The 23595-nt window shown below is 42.4% G+C and overlaps 1 protein-coding gene, 1 long non-coding RNA gene, 2 other non-coding genes and 2 pseudogenes across 6 annotated transcripts in view; 4 read left to right on the top strand and 2 right to left on the bottom strand.

Annotated features, from left to right (window-relative positions):
* Positions 1 to 6611, bottom strand: part of LOC144582289 (uncharacterized) — a 181121-nt gene extending 174510 nt beyond the window's left edge. Inside the window, exons 1-2 of the mRNA XM_078370535.1 lie at positions 6599 to 6611; positions 4082 to 4175 (exon numbers count right to left, since the gene is read on the bottom strand). Coding sequence (XP_078226661.1) covers positions 4082 to 4175; positions 6599 to 6611 — 107 coding nt within the window. The remainder of the gene's footprint in view (positions 1 to 4081; positions 4176 to 6598) is intronic.
* A 3527-nt stretch (positions 6612 to 10138) lies between these two features.
* On the bottom strand, positions 10139 to 19214 carry LOC144581984 (uncharacterized). 3 transcript variants are annotated; one of them, XR_013533564.1, is made up of 5 exons: positions 19052 to 19214; positions 17803 to 17909; positions 16248 to 17516; positions 15721 to 15812; positions 10139 to 10325 (listed from the first exon to the last, which is right to left on the bottom strand). It is a non-coding gene; the product is annotated as an uncharacterized LOC144581984 (long non-coding RNA). The 3 variants fall into 3 exon arrangements; XR_013533565.1 differs by lacking the exon at positions 10139 to 10325 and adding an exon at positions 12525 to 14621; XR_013533563.1 differs by lacking the exon at positions 10139 to 10325 and having other exon boundaries at positions 14639 to 15812.
* On the top strand, positions 10603 to 10951 carry LOC128931690 (cytochrome c oxidase assembly protein COX20, mitochondrial pseudogene; annotated as a pseudogene).
* Positions 12661 to 12734, top strand: TRNAT-AGU (transfer RNA threonine (anticodon AGU)). The gene has a single exon. It is a non-coding gene; the product is annotated as a tRNA-Thr (tRNA).
* On the top strand, positions 17381 to 17452 carry TRNAA-CGC (transfer RNA alanine (anticodon CGC)). The gene has a single exon. It is a non-coding gene; the product is annotated as a tRNA-Ala (tRNA).
* A 1344-nt stretch (positions 19215 to 20558) lies between the features above and the next one.
* Positions 20559 to 22537, top strand: LOC144582288 (small ribosomal subunit protein uS2 pseudogene; annotated as a pseudogene).
* Positions 22538 to 23595: the final 1058 nt, after the last annotated feature.

Below are 23595 nucleotides of genomic sequence, written 5' to 3'. Positions count from 1 at the left end.
ATTATAATGAATCCCCATGTATTCATTACTCAGCTTTATTATCAGCCGATGGCCACTCTTCCTTCGTAATCAGTGTTGTTTTGATGTGTAATACTGTTCTTGTGAGTGACTGATTAGAATGAGGCAGATGAGTTGTAGGACTTCAGAGCCTGGCTCATAAAAGACAAGGTAATTTATTATGTAGCATCAGATAACTAATACATTGGTATACGTTTATTTCCTACTTAGCCTTTGTATGAATTTTTTAATATGGGTTTTCTGGTTGCTTCTTTTTCCTTCTTGATATAGAACATTATTTTATCAGAACATAAATATAATTTTTCACTTTTTTTAAAACCAAAAAAATTGTAGTTTTTTTCTATATTGATGCTACTTTTTTTCCCCCTATACTATTGCTGATTGTCCTGACTTTGGGTAAACAAATTCTTCCTTTTTAAAGTTTCTTTTTTTTATTTTTAATGTTTATGGGTATATAACAGGTGTATATATGCGATGTTTTGATACAGGCATACAATGTATAATAATCATATCAGTGTTACTGTGGTCTCCATCACCTCAAACATTTATCATTTATTTGTGCTAGGAACATTCCAATTCCACTTTTTTTTTTTTTTTTGAGACAGAGTCTCCCTCTGTCGGCAGACTAGAGTGCAGTGGACCAATCTCAGCTCACTGCAGCCTCCGCCTCCCAGATTCAAGTGATTCTCCTGCCTCACAGCCTCCTGAGTAGCTGGGATTACAGATGCCTGCAACCACACCCAGCTAATTTTTGTATTTTTGGTAGAGATGGGGTTTCACCACGTTGGCCAGGATGATCTCAGTCTCTTGACCTCATGTTCCACCCGCCTCGACCTCCCAAAGTGCTGGGATTACAGGCGTGAGCCATCACACCCAGTCCCACTCCTTTAATTATTTTTAAATATACAGTAAATTATTATTGCCTACAGTCACCCTATTGTGTTATCAAACTATATTTTACACCCATTAACCGTCCCTACTTTAGAGCCCCCTCCCTGCTACCCGGCTTCTGCCAACCGTCGTTCTACTCTCTATCTCCATGAGTTCTATTGTTTCAATTTCCAGCTCCCAACTATGTGTGAGAATGTGCAAAATTTGTCTTTCTGTGCCAGGCTTATTTCATTTAACATAATGTGCTCCAGCTCCATCCAGGTTGTCATGAATGACAGGATTTCATTCTTTTTTACAGATGAATAAATATTTCATAGTGCATGTCTACCACATTTTCTTTTTGTATTCATCTGTTGATGGACACTTAGCTTGATTCCAAATCGTGGCTATTGTAAACAGTGCTGCAATGAACATGGACGTGCAGATATCTTTTTGATATGCTGATTTCCTTTCTTTTGGATATATACCCAGCAGTGAGAATGCCAGATCACGCAGTAGTTCTATTTTTAGTTTTTCAAAGAAACTTCATAGTGTTCTCCACAGCGATTGTACTCATTTACATCGCCATCAACAGTGTACAGGGGTTCCCTTTCTTCCACGTCTTCACCAGCATCTGATATTCCCAGTCTTTTGGATAAAAGCCATTTTAACTGGGTTGAGATAAAATCTCATTGTAGTTTTGATTTGCATTTCTCTGATGATTAATGATGTTGAGCATTTTTTCATTTTTATAAGAGCACTCCAACATCTGAAGAACATTTTTCATATACCTCACGGCCATTTGTATGTCTTCTTTTGAGAATTGTCTACTAAGATCTTTTGCCTACTTTTCAGTCAAATTATTTTATTTTTTTTTTCACCATCGAGTTGTTTGAGGTCTCTGTATTCTGTCTATTAGTCCCGAATAATTATTTTCAGTAAGCTAGTAAGACAATAACTATGGTTTTAAATGTACACAATTTATCATGCTAAAGAAATTGTATTACCTTGCTATTTTTCTTAGCTGACATAGTTAACAACAGAAATGACTATCAACTTTAAGAAGTGACTTTTGGCATCAATTATGCAATTATAAAATATCAGAGTCTCTAAAGTAAGACGAAATCTGATTTCAATCTTGAGCTCAGTACTTACTCATAACTATTGTTAGAATTAAATTACATAATCCCTGGAAAGTGTATGGATGAACTGTACCTCATGATGGGTGGTTATGTGTGTATTTGCATGTGCACATAATTTGTATGTATAGTATAATATATATGATCTATATGAATGTGTGTGTGTGTACAGAAGCATTTGCTAATATCACACATTTATTTTCTCTGATTGGTAAATAAGTAGGAGACGGGTTCTGAAATATTTTCCTAAATAAGCCCAAATAAGAAAGTAAACATCGAGTGAATTATCATGAAGAATCTAAACAAATTTAATTCCTTCTGATAAACCATAGTGCCTGCCTCAGGTTTTTCCACCCCAGCTCTCATCACCATGAGCACTGATTTAGGGAAGAGTAACCTTGAAGAACCACATTGTCTTCTGTTCTTTCCTAGTTCATTACTTATAGATAACCGTTTTCAGATATTTTAGACGGTGTTTTATTTTTTCCTTCGATGTTGGTAAATATTACTTTATTATAAGAGATTCTTGAAAAAATAAGGTTGTTAAAGCAAGTAACAAAGTTGTCCTTCCACTCTGCACTATGTAAAAGAAGTGAGAGCAGCTGTGGCACAGGACGACCACATGTCTGAACTGAAAAGCCGTCACGTTCCTTCAACTTGTCCCTTCGTGACTGCTCTTTTCTTCTGGTCCTTTTTAATGCCAAATTACAGAAATGACAGAAGCTACTTGACTCAACCTCTGGCAATTAATCTACGACATATAATGGAAAGTCATTGGTCAAAGATGCCAAATGAAAAGCTGAAGCAGCCTGAAACATATCATCTTTGCAATGCCTACAACGCGGGACTGAAAAGACTGCTGTAAAACTTGGGGAAACAATGACCTATACTATTACATTTATTTTCTGTTTAATTGAACTGTGTCTTTAGCAGGTAACACGGCACTTGAAATTAAAGGGAACCATTAAATTGTGTATGAGTGTGTGTGAGTATGCTACAATGTTATAAGGAAAGAACCATGCTTTGCAGTCTCATAATCTGAGTGTGTGATGCAATGCCATTTAAAAGTTGGTGACACAGGGTAAATTTTGGAGCATATTTCATTATTCTTTCTATATCTGTAAAACAGGACCATGTTGGCCGGGCACGGTGGCTCACACCTGTAATTCCAGCACTTTGGGAGGCATAGGCAGGCAGATCACTTAAGGTCAGTTCGAACTAGCCTGCCCAACATGGTGAAACCCGTCTCTCCTAAAAATACAAAAATTAGCCAGGTGTGGTGGTGCACACCTGTAGTCCCAGCTACTAGGGAGGCTGATTCAGGAGAATCACTTGAATCCAGGAGACGGAGGCTTCAGTGAGCAGAGATCACACCACTAAACTCCAGCCCAGCTGACAGACTGAGACTCTGTCCAAAAAACAAAGCAAAATAAAACAAACAACAGGACCATGTAAAAGGTAAAAGCGTTTTATGCTATCAAAGAATATCACGCTTGGTGTGCACAATGATTTTCCAACACACTCAAATTATATTCTAACATGCTTTCTTTGAGACTCCTTCCAAAACAGCACCCAATGGGTTGCTATTTTCCCTGAGGACACAGATGGGTTAGACATATACGACCTAAGTTTCAGTGTTTTCTGAATACTATATATTGAGAATGGTTATGTTCTGTCTTCTAAGTCAAATGTTGGGTTTCTCAGAAAAATTCTGTGATTTATGAGTTAATCCCACATCTTCCCATTGATTAGATGTTTCGATAATGCTGTTGAAAGAAAGATTAGACCTTGCCACAAAAATTCATTAAATAATTTTGAAGATACAGCTGGAGGCAGACAGGGGAAAAAATCCTTCGCATTAGGAATATACAAGTCCACTTTGAATACAGTCACAATGGAAAGTAATTATTTACCAGGGACATTAACACCACAAGCCAAATTAAAACCTGCTCCAATTTCCCACCCTACACATAGATAGATACCTGCACGCCTGTGGATGTGACAATACCTTAATTGTCTCTCTGAGACCTGTCTTCTCTGTTTTCTAGTCTCACATTCCAGCAGTCTGACGAGACTTTTGGACCAACCGAGAGACTTTGCCAGACAAATGGGATCCCTCCAGGTTCAAAACTACTTCATGGGATGTCTCTGAACACGAAAAGACACATAAGGGCCGCGTAGGGCAAAAAAGCAGATAGCACACTTTGGGAGGCCGAGGCGGGTGGATCACGGGGTCAAGAGATCGAGACCATCCTGGTCAACATGGTGAAACCCTGTCTCTACTGAAAGTACAAAAAATTAGCTGGGCATGGTGGCGCGTGCCTGAAATCCCAGCTACTCAGGAGGCTGAGGCAGGAGAATTGCCTGAACCCAGGAGGCGGAGGTTGCGGTGAGCCGAGATTGCGCCATTACACTCCAGCCTGGGTAACAAGGATGAAACTCCATCTCAAAAACAAGCAGATAGCAATAACCTCAACATGATTTCTAATAATTTCCTGGGATTTCCAAGTAGCTTCCAAGAACATTATGCTATCCACAATGAATACAGCGCCAAGATCACTGCAGCTAACCATAAGGTTTTCCATGAACGCCAGGAATGAGCTCCCAATCTACACATCACAGTCAACCCTTTCAATTCTCTGCCTAATGTTTCTCTCTTCCACGTCTACATAACCAATAAGAATCTCAGTCAGGGATTCCTGCAGAGTTGCAGTCCCAGAGTTGTTGAACTGTGTTTGCCAAATACATTCACGAGACCAAATCTTAAAGGTGTAGGCATCTTAAAGTAATCATGTTTAAACCCGAGCTCCTCCTCCCTGCTGGCCCCATCCAGTGCTCACGGAGCAAAGAGATAACGTAACAATAAACAGGAGAGTATTCCTTTCCTGTACTGTGGCAAAAGGTGCCACCACCTACACCCGGAGGAAGACTGGGTTTCTATTTTGAGGGCGTATCCCCTTTTCTGCTTTTCAACAAAGCCTTGCTCTATTTATTTCTTTGAGACAGGGTCTCTGTCGCTCAGAAGTGCAGTGGTAAAACCATGTCCCACTGCAGCCTCCATCTTCTAGGGCTCAGGTGATCCTCTCACCTAAGCCTCCCAAGTACCTAGGACCCCCGCAGCTCACCACCTCGCCCGGCAATTTATTATTATTATTGTAGAGACGGGGTTTTGCCATATTCGCCAGACTGGTCTCGAACCCCTGGCTGGGCTGAAGCGAAAACAAAAAACAAGACCACGTAAAAGGCCGCCCACGTCGGCCTCTCAAAGTACTGGGATTAAAGGCGTGAGCCACCGCGCCCGGCCTTTCCCTAAGTTTTGCCTTCAAACAAAGTCCCCAACACCAGGCACCTCTGATTGATGGCTTCAGCCATTATTTCTCTGGCGTAACAGCTCAAATTCAAATGCCCAAATGGAGCAGCCTGAATTTAAATCCTTTTTTTTTTTTTTTTTTGTATATATAAAACAGTAGAGCAGAAAGCTGAGGCCTCATGCCCCGGCGGGGACTGGACCCTCATAATTAAACGTCTGATGTTCTACTGAGTAAGCCTCCCGGGCTCACGGTAATAACCTGCCCCTCAAAGCCTGGGTACAGAGGATTCCGTTCAGTTATCGCCAGCTTTGTCTTTCACTCCAAAGGAAAACAACTGCTGGCAGAACTACCTCACATACTCAAACCAAAAACAGCCAGCAAATCCTGTTTCTACACTGGGCAACCTCCTCCCACCACAACCTTCTGCTTTTATTTATTTAGAGACGGAGTCTAGCGCTCTCACCCAGGTTAGAGTGCGATGGTGCTATCTCTGCTCCGTGCAACCTCCACCTCCTGAGTTCAAGCGATTCTCCTGCCTCAGCCTCTGGAGTCGCTGGGATTATAGGCACCCACCATGCCTGGCTAATTTTTGTATTTTTTGAGTAAAGACGGGGTTTCACTATGTTGGCCAGGCTGGTTTCGAACTCCTGACGTCAGGTGATCCGCCCGCCTCTGCCTCCCAAAGTGCTGGGATTACAAACGTGAGCCACTGTGCCCGGCCCATGGCTAGAAAACTTATTATTACCATAGTTCTTAGCGATCTCGAATATGCATTTTGTTTTCTTATTAAGTAGAGAACTTCCCCCTTTTCACTTTATGGCTTCTCTTTGGCATACCCAAATTGTCCTGTCTTCCTCTCATCTTAATACCTACGTGAACATAGTGTGATAATCAAAAGCAGGAAGGCCTCAAGGAATATATGAGAAGGCAGAAGGACAGGGCATTTACTACACGCTTATGCTCCGGGTCTCCTCCCTTCACCATACCATCAAAAGATTGGTCTAACAATGCAGACAGATGGCGGTGGACACCAACTATTTCTAGGTAAGTGGGTGGATGGACATTGGACAATAGAACAACAGCTTTCAATGAACTCCAGCTACATCAAACATTCAGGGTCATGTTGACCACGGTCAGAACTCGACTTCGGATTCTACAAGTAGGATTCCAACTTGCCCTTGAGAAACCCAGTTAATTTCAGTGCCTTCAAAACTCAAATTCCCTACACCTGGTAGCAAATGTACCTCAACTATCACTCACCTGGAAAGGACATTCTGATTCAGCTTAAGCGCATTAAATCCTGAATTTGGGAAAACGTTAAAACCAATACAAGTGCATAAAACAGGCAGGGTGTGGTGGCTCACGCCTGTGATCCCAGTACTTTGGGAGGCCAAGACAGGCAGATCACGAGGTCAGGAGCTCAAGACCAGTCTGGCTAACATAGTGAAACCCCGTATCTACTAAAAACACAAAAATTAGCTGGGCATGATAGTGCACACCTGTAACCTCAGCTAATCATGAGGCTGAGGCAGAGAATCACTTGAACCTGGGAGGGAGAGGTTGCAGTGAGCTGAGACCGCATCACTGCACTCCAGCCTGGTAGACAGAGCGAGACTCTGTTTCAAAAAAAAACAAAAAGGGCATAAAACAAACCAAAAACACGTGGAAATGCCCATTCCCAATTCCTCTAGTATAGAGAGGGAAGCAATATACAGCCCCCAAAATGAAGAACACAAGATGTTCAGGTAATGTCAATTAAATGAAAGCTCATCTATACTAAAAACATGAGATGAATTTTTGTTTCCTCAGCTGTTGTCTGTTGTACTTTGGAAGCCTTCGAAGTGGATGATCAGTGCCTGGTGTGTGCTGCAGAAGAAGGAGCTGTCCCCAAGGCTTCCTGCCCATTCAAATAATGAAACCAGGGAACAAGTCAAGAAAGCGGGGAGAGAGACAGTACTACACACTTGCCCTATTTCAAGAGTTTGTGGCTTCTTACGTCTTTCAGCCCACCAATCTTTTAGACAACCTTGAAAGGTAGACTTTTCTGTAAATCAACTCACAATGGACTTATTGGGGTCCCACTCTAGCCAAAGTACATGGGGTTTTAGGTCTATAATCCAAGTTCTGATTGATCTATTTTGGCCACTGGGCTCCCAGTTTAAACTTTGGAAGCCTCCAAATTCCACAACAGATACCACAACCATTCTTTCCACCCTCAGAGAAAATTAGGGGTACTCTGATCTTGGCTACCTCTTCAGTCACTCAACTCTTAGGTAATTCGGTTAATTTTTTGGTGGAGGATTAAACTGTTAAAACTTCTAATAGATCAATAAATTAGGTAGACAAACTGCACATTGGAAAGCTTGCATACAATTTAATTTTTGTTTTTGACAAAGCGGTCACTGATATTGGTGGCTTCAGAGAAAACAGAAGGAAAGCCACTCCCTGACTCCACTGTGGCTGTGGTGGGACCTCTTTGAATGAGAAGTGGGATCTGCTGGCAGTTTCGAGCTTGGGTACCTAAGTTTGGGCTAGGAGTGACTGCTAGCACACTGGCTCATAAGGCAAAGGAAAGCATTAGAAATATATAGGTTAGGTTTCATGCCTGTAATCCCAGCACTTTGGAAGGCTGAGGCGGGTGAATCACGAGGTCAGGAGTTCAAGACCAGCCTGGCCAACATGGTGAAATCCCATCTCTACTAAAAATACAAAAAATTAGCTGGGTGTAGTGGCGTGCACCTGTAATCCTAGGTACTTGGAAGGCTGAGGCAGGAAAATTGCTTGAACCTGGGAGGCGGAGGTTGCAGTGAGCAGAGATTGCACCACTGCACTGCAGCCCAGGCCAAAAAAAAAAAAAAAAGGAAGTTACAAGTCCCATTAACACTCAAGGGGAGAGTAGTACACAGATGCATGAACACTAGGAAACAGGAATTACTGGAGATCAACTTAGGGACTCTTTGTCACAGTAAGCTTGTGCAAAATTGTTTCCCAGGTTTTTAAATGTACTCCTACTGTAGTCTGAATATTTGTGAGTGCTCCCATTACCAAAACTCTACATGTTGAACCCTAATCACCAATGTCATTAGATTAGGCTTTAGGGCCTTTGGAAGGTGAGTAGGTGGTAAAGGTGGTGTCTTCACAAATGGGATTAGTGTCCTTATTAAGTAAGCCTGAGAAAGACCTTTTTCTGAAAATGGCCAAGTAGTAAATATTTTAGGATTTGCAAGTCAAATGGCAAAATCAAGGATATTAGGATATTATGTATGTATTTATAGAACAAGGGAGAAAAAAATCCACTCATATTTATTCATGAAATTCAAAAAACAATACTAATTGAGTATAATTATTAATGATAATAATTGTCATCATGATAATAATTATTATTACAGATGGGGGCTCAAAGTTAGTGTTCCCTGTCATCAAAATCATTTGCTAATGCTCACCTGTTAATGATCTGTAGTGCAATTTTATTTATTTCGTCTTTGAAAATACCTTTTCATAAAGATGAGAGACACCAATGGCTAATATTAACCTTCACAGATTAATATTATTTGTGTATGTGATTTGGGCATATTCATTGCATGGAAGACATTTGCGGATTCTTGTAGGTTCATGTCTGTGTTTGCTGCAGTGTGTCATTGCATTGCAGATGAGCCACTTCAAAGTGACGCTTAGCGTGAAGCTCCTCAATGCATGTTAAGTGGATTTTGAAATATGAAAATTGCTTTTACATTTGCATTAACCTTTTAACGCACTGCCAGTACTGTAGTTTGAGTTCAGAAAATATAGCTGGGGAAAATTTCCGTGGGACTGGAGATTTCCTTCTTTTAACTTTGTATAGCACAGGGAGTGCACAGGGCAGCTGATATCACCATGATTCTAGCAATGTTCGCTGTCATCAAAGTGACTTCACGGCAGTACAAATTTTATATATAAACCGTTTTGCCTTGTAATTTTGGCTGAATTTGTTGAAAAGCACTATCCACTCTGAAACAAAAGCTAACTTCCAGAGCCATTCAGTGTTTGATTACAGTAACTGAGGGCAGTTCTTCCACTTCAAAAAAAAATTCCATCTCAGCCCCAAGTTTAAAAAAAAAAACACACACACAATTTATCTGCGCTAAGTTATTAAACTGCTGTGTAATCTTGTCAGGACCTTCAGCTCCTAATTTCTGTCCAAAATTAGTAAAAGTGACAATGGCTGCTCCAGCAGACCAGGCTAAGTCCGCTGTTGACATCACTGTGCAACAACATATGATACCATCAAATATTTCCCGCAAAAAGCTTACATTTATTCCAAGTTTTTAAACTTGCTCCACTAAGCCTCTTTCTGCCCTTCTCATAATTTTACGATCACTAGTTATACCACATCTTAGCAGATTTCACTTCAGGTTGTAAAGAACTATTGTTTTTTCAACTTCTTAGAAAATACTGTACTTCTAAGAAATACTTCTCAGAAAAAAAAGTTCTTACCTGTAGTTGTCACATGTAAGCTGTTGATGCAGGTTACTTCCTTACTCGTGTTAAACTGACTTTGACTTCTTAAAGGAACAACTGAGTAATATTGGTAACATCTGTGAACTCATCAAGAGTAAATCACTTGCCTTGGATTGTTAATTAAGTATGGATGCTGTTCCCAGTGTCCCGAAGTCTCCCATCACCTGTTCCCCTGAAGCGCTAATAGAGCAGCTCATTTTCTCCGGACACATCTCTTTGGTGACTAAAACGAAACACTATTTCATTACCGCACCCCGGTAAATGGTTCACTCCCCTGGCTAACAGAGTCGGTCAGAAACTTACTTGGTTGCAGACTCATGTTTATTTTAAAAAACTTTTGTGAAGAAATTGTGCTGTAAACGAGAAATGCCATTTTTAATTTTCTAATTTTTCTCTCAGTTGCATTCATGTAAGTTGGGAATTTTGTGATTGCTTTGTCGTAATATTCACACCTCGCATTCTTTTAGCAAAGTTATGGTGTCATTGGGTTCTATGAAAGATGAAAGTGAAAAGAAAAATATTTTAAAACTCCATGAATTTTTCTTTTTTAATTGTCTGAGCTGTTTCTGGCTTAGCCGACAATGCGGAGGAGCAGAAATGCTTTCCGTGAACTCTCCACAGCTTCTCTTCTGTCTCCCCCCGGCGTCTATTCACCCCATACTGCCAGGAATTGGCATTTGAATAACCAACGTATGTGGAAGACGATAGACTCCAAGTCTTTCTGGATCGGGAAATACATGGGACAATTAGCAACATTTAAGAAATCTGGGAGTCGTCCCCATGGCCGCCGTGCCGGAGCCCGACGAGCCCGCGAAGCGGAAGCCCTTTAAACTCCTAGGAATTTTAGACGTTGAAAATATTCCCTGTGCCCGGGATTCAATACTATATGGTTCATTAGGATCTGTTGTGGCTGGCTTTGGACATTTTTTGTTAACTAGTAGAATTAGAAGATCATGTGATGTTGGAGTAGGAGGATTTATCTTGGTGACTTTGGGATGCTGGTTTCATTGTAGGTATAATTATGCAAAGCAAAAAATCCAGCAAAGAATTACCAGACAAGGAATGAAAAATAAGTTACTATATGAAGGTACCCACCTCGATCCTGAAAGAAAACAAAACAACGGTAATAGCAGCAATTGAACAACCTTGAGCATAGAAAACCAGACTCCCTGAAGTCAGTATGAATGCAGCTAAGATCAACCACATAGAACATTTCATGTACAATAAGCTGTCAATCAAGTAAATAAAGTTTGTTTAAGTTGTAAAAAAAAAAAAAAAAAAAAAGAAATCTGAAACTAAGAATGCTGAAAACCATTGACGTATTCAGAGAGACATGGAAGAACACCGTGACCTGCGGCAGGTGGAATGGCTGAGTGGGAGAGCATTGATCCTTTAGCCAAAGACCAGCTGCTCTCAGCTGTGATGCGCAGCGGGGTAAGGGTGTGTTGTTTCACATGCTTCACGCGAACACTGTCGCTTCCTTGTGAAATGACCTTACAGTTCTTAGGGTCATAATTAAACCATCAGAGTGGACAGTTGGAAGTCCCCTTTGGTTGTTCTGAGATGAATGCACTGACAGTAAAGAAAGACAATGTTACGGTCGCAGACGCAGTGAGCAGTCACTGTGCCCCCGCGGCGCGCAGCAGCAGAGCCGGGGAGAAGCAGCGGGAGACGCGGCGCACACGAGGCGGCCGTGTTAAAGCAACACTTCACATACGGACAGTGAATTGTGCATTTCTTACAAATGTCACATGCAAGAAACGCTATTATTCGTTTCTTCAATCTTTTGAAATGTAAAACTCCGCGCTCGCTTCGGCAGCCTCCATACTAACATTGGGATGATACAGAAATTCGGAAAGACATAGAAACGTCCCTGGTCGCACAAATTCGTGGAGCATTCCATGTCTCTATACATTAGGATTTTCAATGCAAACATTACTTCTTAGCTCTCAGGCAATCGTTTACCAATCTAGGGTAGAGGGTCCCACTGCAAATATCCAAAAGAACCTGAAGGGCCGGCAGGATTTCGGTTTCCCTCTTCGAGCTAAAACGGCTGACAGAGACTCGAATAGCATTTTGATGCTTCTCTACTGAGCCGCATGGATCCATCACACAGGTGGGCACACATACATGACCCGCCAACAGAGCTGTCGTCCTAATCTGCGAATCTCCTTTGCGTTCTCCTCCTGCAGAGAAAGTTCCCAGAAAGAAGATACAAAGCTAAAGCTGCTTTCCTCCCGCCTGTCTTCCATCTCTTTGCGGGACTAGATCAAGAGCTGTCGTGTTCCCTGGGAAAAGTCGCTGAGGGGTGAGCTCCTTCTTCACTCATTTTCCTTTTTCAGACTTGCGCGAATCGTAGGAACCGCTGGAGCTCGCTTCCAGGGGTTGACTTTTAAAGCGAAAAAACTGGTGGCGCTTCCCTTCTGTCACAGAAGCGCAAGCTAAACATTAAGTCAAATGCCTTAGAAAGCGTTAAATGAGCCTGAAATAAAAATATCTACTCACAGTCCCTTCCCCTTTGATGTTGCTTGAATTTTTCCCTCGGCTTGAGTTCCCACGAGGCCGCATCGAGGCTCCAAGCCAAACACAGAGGTTATGAGGAGCAAGAGACAAAGATCGTCAAAGACCGTCAGTGCTTCCATCAAAGCTGTGAGTTAGTCACTGTCTGAGCGGCTGTGACTGGAATCAGAGACCACGTAAAAATCCAAGAAATGAACAGCTTTTTCTTTCTTTCTTTCTTTCTTTTTTTTTTACTAGAAGGAAAATCTGAACTCTACCAGAAATACCAATGCTCTGATTGAAGGAAACCCAGAACAATTTTCAGGGGCTCCGTGGCTTAGTTGGTTAAAGCGCCTGTCTAGTAAACAGGAGATCCTGGGTTCAAATCCCAGCGGGGCCTTGACTAGTAAGGTGGGTGGGTATTTCTGCCTACCCTCTCAAACAGGAGTTGTCTGCAATTTCTTTCTACATCAGGGACCCTCCACCCCTGATTTTGGATATAATAGGTACTAGCATCCAAAGGCTTTGGAAACAAACTGAAACTGTATATCCACCCAGCATAGGACTACATACAAATACCAAAGACCAGGACGGTAATTGTAGGAGACTGCCCATTTTTTTTTGTTTCTTTTAAAATACGACCGTGTCTTCTATTGGGATTTTCAGTGCAGTGTTGTTTCAAGTATTCCAATTTTACATACAGTTAAGAACAGCAAGTTGAAGTTTAGAGAGGGACCAAATACTGTAGGCGTGGATTTTAATGCAGTACCGTGCTCTTGGGATTATAATTCAACTATAGGTGTGTGAAGAGTTTGAATATCTTCAATTCTCCAAATTTGTAAAATGTCAATTATGAATTAATCTGTAATTATGAATGCCGATTATAGATACTATATACATACTATGAATGTCGACTTAGTATTGATGACAGTGTCCCTTATTCAAAAAGCAGGGGCAAGTGCCTTCAAAGGTGCTCAAATACGAAGTTTTTTCCTTTCAGTCACTCTCTTCGGCCTGTCATGGTATTTTTCATTTTATATCTAATGTCACTCTAATTAAAATAAATTTGTATGTATTAAAATGAATTTTATAGTCCATCTTTATTTCACACATTAAAATTCATGTGGCATAGCGATTGCTTTATAATATATGGAGAAGCAAAGGAAGTCAGACATGAAATTCCTTTGCCCTTGTGCCATGCTCTGTTGCTAACCCAAATATCAATTACTAAACGTAAATAAAAGATGAAATTTTAAGACTGCAAAGGTAGATCCCTGGTAGAGTCTCTGGAAAGGAAACGTTGCCAAAACCCATAACTGAACCAGGGACCTCGAAGTCCTGAGTTCAATGCTCTCTCAACTGAGCCATCTCAGCTTACTGCAAACCAAAACTTTATTGAAATTCTCTTTCAATACTTCAGTTGTTTCCAACTGATTAGCTTTCAGGTTTCTTAATTATTGTTATTATACAATGTGTTTACTCACTAAGAAACACTTGGAACTTACTGTCTCCTATGTATTATGGCTGAATCCAGGTCCTGGTAGTATGGGATGGATAGGTGGCAGAGGGAGACAGAAGAGAAGAGACAGGAATTAAAAAAAAAAAAAAAAAGTTCTGCTCTTCCACATCCTGTTGGTTGAGCCAGATACAGCTAAGAAAATTTTAAAAAATAAATATATATATATATAATAAAATTTGGTGGCATTCTTTGTTTTTCTCTTCTTTTTGTCTTTGATAATCTTTAAGGATGCGAATAATTGAAACCCAAGGTTAATTTCTGTGAATGTGGGGTCAGGTTTCTGTCTCCTGGTGACGATTTTGAGTGAGCTATAAGCCCTTTATTTTATCCTCTTCCATCCAGTCGTTGCCATAGTCTTGTGCCCTGGGTGGTGCCAAACTTCACAGCGTACAAATGGAATAGCACTAAGGAGTCCTTTGGATCATGTATGTGAGTAAAGCGTGTGAGAAAGGAAGGGGTAGGTAGCTACAGAACAGCGAAGTTTTCAGGAAACGAAGCCGAGAGGGCACATGTTTTAACTATTCATTCTACCACCAAGCAACACTCTCGTGATGGCCAAGCCCTCTTGGAGATACATCTTGATATATCAGTGTCAGTATTTCTAATTTTCAACACATAATGGTTGGCGGGAGAAAATCCACTGAGATAAACCCCACGATTTCTGAAATCACTAAACCGAATCTCATTTAATCGCTATACCAAGAGAAAGGTTACGGACTTGCAGACAGAATGACAGCGCTTCTGTTCCTAGTACATTCCCAGTCCAACCTGAAAAGGGTAGACAACTGATGAAAAACTTTTTACTTCAAACATCAGGGCATCAGATGTCTAAAGAAAAAAAAATTTTTTTTTGCTATAAAAATTATTAGTTGAATAGGAATGATGAGAGGGAAAAAATGATCAGGATTGTAATAACAGTATACTAACTGAAGTCTTAGAAGTTTAGTTCCCTTTCGTCTTCAGAAAATTCTTTTCTTATTTTTATGTAAACTTTTAATAGTCCCTACAGTCAAATTGGTCAAGGAATTGCACTGGATATAAAAGTCTATATAGCCTAATGTATTTTTTTTTTCTACAAATGGAAAAAGTTCAGGGAATATGCCTTTTTGAAAAATATTTCCCATTCATACAATTGAAGATTTCTTTTTAATTTTCTGGAGTAAATTAGAAAACTCCGGAGTTCTTTTAGATTTATATTTCTCTCCCCTACACCAGTATTACATTTCTCCACGATACTGATCTCTACCATGTGTCTCAATGACACCCCCTCAAACAAATGAATCTACCCAAAGAAATGAAGAGCACAGGGAATGGTAATGATGTAGTAAATATAAGAATTTTTTTGCTATTATTTAAATCTGTTTAAAAATAATTGTTTAGAATACAAATAATAACAATATATTGTGGAGTTATAATGTATGGAGAGGTTAAATATTGTCAGCATTAGCACAAACTCCCAGAGAGGAGAAATGAAAATACAGTGTCCTAAAGTCCTTATCTACCTTATCTATACACGAGGTAATAGAATATCACTTGAAGTCACAGTGTGATCTTTAAATGCATACACTAAAGCCTAAAGCATCTACTAAAACTGGATCATAGGTCGAAGTGTAAAACATAAAAGTATACAACTTCCAAAAGAAAACGTTTTTGTGTCCCTAGATTAGGCAAAGATTTTGTGTATATGACAACAAAAGCATAAAATGCAATAATTTGAACCTCATCAAAAATGTAAAAATCCTGATTCATCGTTTGGGCATGTAGCTCAGTGGCAGAAAATGCTTTGCATGTATGAGGTCCTGGGTCCACCCAGCACTTCCTGGTTTTGTTTATCTGATTTCCCCAAGTACTTTTATACCACACATACCTTCAGTAACACAATGCCGAGTCCTTTCTCCTACTTTATTCCTTCAGTTCCTTTTTTTTTCAACCTTCTCACATGGAAATTAAGTATGATTTCTGTGATAGCAGAAAGAATAAATGAAAGAAAAAAATGCTTATTCAACATCACAAATGTAATAACACTAGCCAGCTTTTCACCTATTCTTTCTTTCTACGATATTTTGTACAAGAAGGAAGAGAAACGAAGAAAACGAAGAAGGAAAAGAAGAAAACCATAGACCATTTCTTTTTTGCCATAATATCTAATCCTAAAGATACTAGCAGTGGGAATTATTTGGGTGTTATTCTAAAGACATTAGCAGCGAGGAAAACTACTCTGCTTTTCCAGCCATCCCAGGAAAAACACTTTGGATAACAAATCGAATGCCTTGGACACAGACTATAAGTAAGCCGTTATCACCCATCTAGAATAGAACACATGAATTTGAATAAAGTCTCTTGTATCTCGTGAAGGAGCTTGAAAAAAGAAAAAAGGGAAATCCCATCACCAACCTGCTTTAATTTTGAAGACAAAATAATGTTCATTCCTTGTAATGGAGAACAGTTGACTTTCAGATAAATTCAAGTGACGGAGAGGATTTTTCTCTCTCCTCCTTCCTTGATGCGGTCTCCCAAATGCAGAGCTTCTGTACCCACTAACAGCTGTCCAGGGTTCCTAGAACGGTGTCTATCTATGATACACACCACTTTTTTTTCCCGGACTCATTATGGAAGTGATGAAAACATCCCAGGGACAGAACAGCTATTAATTGTGCCCTTCCCCTGCCGGTCAATCCAATCCTATCAGCTCCGCGCGATCCAGGACTTCCTCGCATTTTTTTCGTTCGTCGATGGCGCTGTGAACATTCCCAGGGCTCTCCCGCTTTCCTCTTCCAAGCATCTCGGTGTCCAGCAGGCTTTCCCGTCGGGATGGCCTTGCTCGGTCGCCCATCCTTGCTTGGCTGTTCTGCCTTTGCTGTTGCCCTGTCTGTTCCTCTGGTCTGAAAAAACGTCAACTGATTAATAAAGTTTTGAAGCTTTTTAAAAATCGTTCGTGAATGTAGAACTCAAGGGAGGGTTGGAGAAGGAGGCGCGGAACCAAAACTGAGGACAATCTCAGAGCTCGTGACGGGTTAACGAGGAATGAGAGTCAGCTGGAAATGGATGTTGTCGGAGCGTCCCACAAATCAGTGGGGGTTCAACTCTCCGAAGGCCGTCTCGGGACTGAGGGGCGCCTCATCCGACTCAGTCCTGCAGGAGAAAGAGCGTGTGGCAGACACTGTTCAGCTGGAAGAGCTCTGGACTCAAGGTCTACGCTGAAACCAGGGATCCTTTTCCACGACTGAGCAGTCCTCAGTGTTGGAAGTCTGTGCTTTTTCCCGATGGAGGAAAGTGCCTTGCACACAGTTTGCGTGTGAATGGAGCTGGGAGCAGGCTAACAGGAATGGGAAGCGCCGAGGATGAGAAACGACGCCATCTGGGCTCTCGTCTTAGTGTCTCAGGCAAGCGGCCAAACGGTATCCAGCTCAGTGAGTGCACAAAAGTAGTGGAATTTAACCCAGAGATCTTTCTCCAACCAACGGAAAAAGAAACCAACAAAATGATATTTTATACATGCGCCAAGAGGATCATGTCTACTACGGTCTGGGGGTGTAGCTCAGTGGTAGAGCGCGTGCTTCGCATGTACGAGGCCCCGGGTTCGACCCCCGGCTCCTCCAGTTGTTTGTTTTCTTCAATCTTCTTTCTCATTCTGCGGATGTATTTTGTCACGTTTCCCTACTCCTATAAAAAGAGAAGAGTGTCCGATTTGTTGTTTTTGATATTATACTATTTATTCCGTCACTCACCTGTGGCTTTTTATAAAACTTACTGTGAGAATATATTGCTAACGTCAATGAAACAAGCAGTGAAACGGAGGCACAGGTCACTCCAGAAGGAGTTTTTCTGTATATTTTTCCCAGATGCAAATATCTTTTAAATTATATTGATTAAACTTTCTAGACTTACATAGAAGCTGTGTATGGGTCATGGTATGATCATTTCTAACCTTATGTAGATAGACACCTACTTGTAGCCGGCGTTAAAAAAAATCATAAATAGATAAATTTTCCATCAGGAGCTCCTCGGCAGGAAGCACGAACCCTGCAGTCGCATTACAGACCGTTTGGAGCGAGACTGAAAAAGAATGGAAAAAAAAAAAACGGGCAGCTCAGAGAAAATTTTCTTGCGTCTGTTTTATGAGAGTTCGGTCGTAAAGCCGAGGAGCAGACAGTCTTCCCACGGGTTGCCTTACCGTCTCCTCCCGGCTCCTCCAGTCGCCGCCTCTGCCGCGGGAACTGAATTGTGAGCAACCGACGGGCTGGGCGTTAGGTCCCATTTTTTTTTAGGCGAATGAGTGGGTGAAGGTTGTCTAAATGTAAGGCGGCACTCAGCGCTTTGCCTCGCGAACGCTTAAAATATAATTTGAAGGACTGAAGGCCGCTAGCTCTCCATCGCTGGAATAGCTTACAGCAAGCCATCTACCAATGGCTTTTAAAAATCAGCTTTGGGCCAGGTGCGGTGGATCACGCCTGTAATCCCAGCACTTTGGGAGGCCGAGGTGGGATCACCAGAGGTCAGGAGTTCAAGACCAGCCCGGCCAACATGGTGAACCCTCGTCTCTACAAAAAACACAAAAATTACCTGGCCGTGGTAGCGGGCGCCTGTAGTCCCAGCTGCTCGGGCGCCTGAGGCAGGGGGAACGCTTGAACCTCCACGGCAGAGGTTTCGATGAGCAGATATGGACCACTGCACTCCAGCCTGGATGACAGACTACTTCTCAAAAAAAAAAAAAAAAAAAAAAAAGTTAGGTCAGCCGGGCGCGGCGGCTCAAGCCTGTAATCCCAGCACTTTGGGAGGCCGAGGCGAGTGGATCACGAGGTCAAGAGATCAAGACAATCCTGGTCAACATGGTGGAAGCCCGTCTCTACTAAGAATATAAAAAATTAGCTGGGCACGGTGGCGAGTGCCTGTAGTCCCAGCTACTCGGGAGGCTGAGGCCGGAGAATTGCCTGAACCCAGGAGGGGGAGGCTGCGGTGAGCCGAGATCTCGCCATTGCACTCCAGCCTGGGTAACAACAGCTAAACTCCGTCTCAAAAAAAAAAAAGCTAGGACTTGGGTTTGGGCAGCAGTTGCATATTACATAGAGTTTCATAGGAAACATACACAAAATATGACAGAAGACACCAAATAACTCCCCACTATTCCCCAAGTCAAAACATCCAGCTGAAGTAAAAATCTCAGAAGCATCACCAAATAGCAGATTTAAATTCCTTACCTTCTACATTTCTGTTGTGAACTGAAAGCGAGCCCAGGAATCTCGTCCAGCGAGAGGGTCCCAAACCTGGAATAGAGCATGCGCGGAAAAAAGGGAGAAAGAAAAGAGCGGGGTCTGGAGGACTGGATGAGCTATGCCCAAGCAGCAATTTTATTTGTGCAGTAGGTTCCATTATATACTTTCTACTTAATGTTGTTTACATCAGGTCAAAGCATTTCTTAAATAACAAAAGAAACAGAAAACAATTCTGGGGAGCTAGTAAAAGGAAGAGCACGAGATAAGTAAGTTACGCCCAGTAAGTAAGTTACACCCAGTAAATACTTAACAATTGTAAATACTTAAGTCACAAGGTAAGTTACGCCCAGTAAGTTATGCCCAGTAAGTAAGTTACGCCCAGTAAATACTTAACAATTGTAAATACTGAAGTTAATAATTACAACTAATGTAGCAAGGATCCAAAAATGAACACAATGAAGCAATAAACCATAAGGAACCAAAAATGGACACAATGCCTCCCAGGTCCTCATATCCATAAAGTAATGTCTGTTAATTATTTAGAATAGCATAGTCCCTCTCTCGGTTCCTGCTTTCCCTCAGCTCGACTCCCCCAACCGGGGATCTGTGTCCGGGCTCAAGCTCACCGTATGGCGAGGCCCATCTCCTAGGGGCCTCACACGGGAGCGATCCCCACAGTTCTCCCTCACATTTCCTTGATGAACTTCGGGGACTTTTTTGTTCTTGAATCTTTAAATGAATTAATAACACTTCACATATCACTACAGCAAAGTTTCCAAAGGCAGGTGTGGCCAAAGGTGTGTGGATGAAGAATAGGACTAGATCAAGTTGCTTGAATTTCTAAAAAGAAACACTTGTTAAAGAAGTCAGTAAAGGCAGGGCTCAGTGGCTCACGCCTGTAATCCCAGCACTTGGGGAGGCCGAGGCGGGTGGATCACGAGGTCAAGAGATCGAGACCATCCTGGTCAACATGGTGAAACCCCGTCTCTACTAAAAATACAAAAATTAGCTGGGCATGGTGGCGCGTGCCTGTAATCCCAGCTACTCAGGAGGCTGAGGCAGGAGAATTGCCTGAACCCAGGAGGTGGAGGTTGCGGTGAGCCGAGATCGCGCCATTGCACTCCAGCCTGGGTAACAAGAGTGAAACTCCGTCTCAAAAAAAAAAAAAGTCAGTAAAAAACTGTGGTATATCATTGTTCTGCACTTTCTTTTCCATACAAATTGAGTGTTGGTGAATGTATCAAAATCGATACCAGTTTTCTCTGTCAAACCTTTGCATGCCACCTTTTTTATTAGATAAGGATGTTTTAAATGTGAAGTTGAAATTCCAAATACAGCATCAAATTTCCTTTGTCTGAAAAAACTAAGAGCATGCTCCTCCCAGTTCCATAAGAAGCAGAAGAGGGAGCAGGGATGAATCACGAGCTCAGTCTTCTCTGAGACCCAAACCCAGGACAGAGGTTTTAACCAGCTAAGTCACAGAGCCCCCTGCATGGCTATCCCCATCAGGTATGTTGTGGTCATGCTGCTGACTGAATTATTTCCAGGCAAAGACAAAATGATAGACCTTCTTTCTCATTGACCCTTATTTCCTTGATTCCTGATTAGCCCGCAGAGTTGCCAAATCAGTGAGAAACAGCTCGGACCACCTCTCCTTCTGCCAGGCATGGATTCTCAGGGCATCTTTTACCTCTTGCTGTTTATAACCTCACAGTGTTGGCAAGGAGCCCTCAACACATCTCTCAGGCAGCTTTCAAAAACCATGAAAGACAAAACATCCCCATGAAGCAGTACAACTCTGGCCATTGTAATCCATGAGGGAATCCACATTTTGGACACCCCTTTCCAGGAAAAGGGAATAGCTAAGCCCTAGGACCTCGAAGCTTCACCCACCGACAAGCCCGGCCAACGTCAACTCACCTGACTTCAGGTTGGAGTTCCAGTGTGTTTCTGTCTCTCTGGGTACAGATTTCCCACAAAATTCAGGCACCAGGGCCCCTGAATTTTCACAACTTCTGGCTGTCAGCACACTTAGAAATGCTAGGAGGAGGGTACAAAAGAGCAGAACTCAGAAAGTTGTCTGGGAAAATGTAGACCCAGATGGAAGAAGAAAACAAGTCCCAGATGAGAAACCTACGTGTGCTTCTCCACGCCACCCACAGAGGGGTCCATGCCGCGTGATGCTGGATTCCCGTCGTAACTTAAAGAGAAACTTTCACAGTATCAGGAGCCCTTGACACCCTGCAAATGAAGGAGCATGTGCTCAAGCTCCTTGCAGCAAGAACCCACTTAGGTGGCACCAATCTTTACTTCCAAATGGAGCAGTACATCTACAGAAGGAAAAGTGACGGCATTCACATCCTAAATCTGAAGAGGACCTGGGAGAAGCTTCTGCTGGCAGCTCCTGCCATTGCTGTCATTGAAGCCATTGAAAACCATGCTGACAAACTGACACAAGAACAGAAAATGAAACACCGCATGTTCTCACTCATAGGCGGGTGTTGAACAATGAGAACACATGGACGCAGGGAGGGGAGCACTACACACTGGGGTCTGTTGGGGGGAATAGGGGAGGGACAGCGGGGGGTGGGGAGTTGGGGAGGGATACCATGGGGAGAAATGCCAGATATAGGTGAAGGGGAGGAAGGCAGCAAATCACACTGCCACGTGTGTACCTATGCAACTATCTTGCATGTTCTTCACATGTACCCTAAATCCTAAAATGCAATAAAAAAACACAAAATTAAAAAAAAAAGAAAGAAAGAAAACCGCACTGATGTCAGTGTTACATCCCCCAGAAATACTGCCCAGAGGATGGTGCGGAAGTTTCCAGCTGCCACGGGAGCCACTGCAATTGCTGGCCACTTCACTCCTGGAACCTTCACTAACCAGATCCAGGCAGCCTTCCAGGCCACGGCTGCTTGTGCTTATTGAGCCTGGGCTGACCAGCAGCCTCTCATGCAGAAATCTTATGTTAACCTACCTCCCATCGCCCATCGCTCTGTGACGGATTCTCCTCTCCGCTATGTGGACTTTGCCATCCCATGCAACAACAAGGGAGCTCACTCAATGGGTTTGAGGTGGCGGATGCTGCCTCAGGAAGCTTTGCACGTGGGTGGCACCGTTTCCCGTGAACACCCATGGGAGGTCATGCCTGATCTCAGCTTCTACAGAAATCCTGAAGAGACTGAAAAGGAAGAGCAGGCTGCTGCTGAAACAACTGTGACCCAGAAGGAATTCCAGGGGAACGGACTGCTCCAGCTCCTGAGTTCACTGCCACTCAGCCTGGGGTTGCAGACTGGTCTGAAGGCACGCAGGTGCCCTCTGTGCCTATCCAGCAGTTCCCTATTGAAGACTGGAGCGCCCAGCCTGCCACGGAAGACTGGTCTGCAGCTCACACTGCTCCGGCCACTGAATGGGTAGGAGCAACCACTGAATGGTCGTAAGCTGTTCTCACACAGGCCCTTAGGCAACGTGGAAATAAGGTTGATGGAAAATAAACATCAGCTTCTGAAAAAAAAATAAAAAGAAAAGAAAAAAGTAAAACCTAAGTGTCTGCTGTCACAGACAGTCACTGCTTGCAAACTTTCCAGTGGATCATTACGATCAGGAAACTCAGCAGTGGCTTTGTCTCAGGGTCACTGCAGTTCCGTTCCTGAGACCTAAAAAAAAAACCCACATAGGACGCATTTCAGAGGCTGAGCAAAAACTGGGAAGTGACTTAAACTTCTGTTACAACCTCCTTACTTATACCGTGTGCTCCCGGAGAGAGGCCCAAACCTCAACCATCACAGAGGCTCAAGTAATAAACACTTTTCTCCTGTTGTTAAATTTTGGGGTGTCCAAATATGTCCACATAAATTTTAGGAGGCAATCCTAAACCATTGTGTCTTTTCTTTTACATTTAACTTTCATTCTAATATTTTTCTTATCTGTGCAAAATCTGTATATTTCTGAATATGATAATAAATTACGTATGGACGTCTTGGTTCCTTCCCAGCGTTTGTCTCCTGTACCCACCTCCACCAGATTTAACTGAGTGGGGTTCAATTGTGCCTGGAAAGTCACTGAGATGAGTGCTTAGAGGCAGGGCGACATTTATAACAGCCAACCAGAAGCAACCTCCAATAAAGAGTTAAAAGGGCCAGGTGCAGTGGCTCTCGCTTGTAATCACAGCACTTTGGGAGGCCAAGGTGGATGGATCACCTGAGCTCAGGAGTTCGAGACAAGCCTGGCCAACATGGGGAAACCTCATCTCTACTAACAAAAAAATTAGCCAAGCGTGGTAGCGGGTGCCTGTAAACACAGCTACTCAGGAGGCTGAGGCAAAAGAATCGCTTAAACCCGGGAGGTGGAAGTTGTAGTGAGCCGAGATCACACCACTATACTCCAGCCTGGGCAACAAGAGCAAAACTCTGTTAAAAAAAATAAAATAAAATAATAATTAAAAAAAAAAAGAGTTAAAGGGTTTTAGACTGGAATGCAGTGGTTCCTGAGCTTGAGGAACTGCCCTGAGAACTTCGCTGGCA

This window comes from Callithrix jacchus, chromosome 4 (assembly GCF_049354715.1).
Source record: "Callithrix jacchus isolate 240 chromosome 4, calJac240_pri, whole genome shotgun sequence".
Lineage (NCBI taxonomy): Eukaryota > Metazoa > Chordata > Mammalia > Primates > Cebidae > Callithrix > Callithrix jacchus.
Note: the sequence above shows the minus strand (reverse complement) of the source record. Positions and strands in the feature narration are given on the sequence as shown.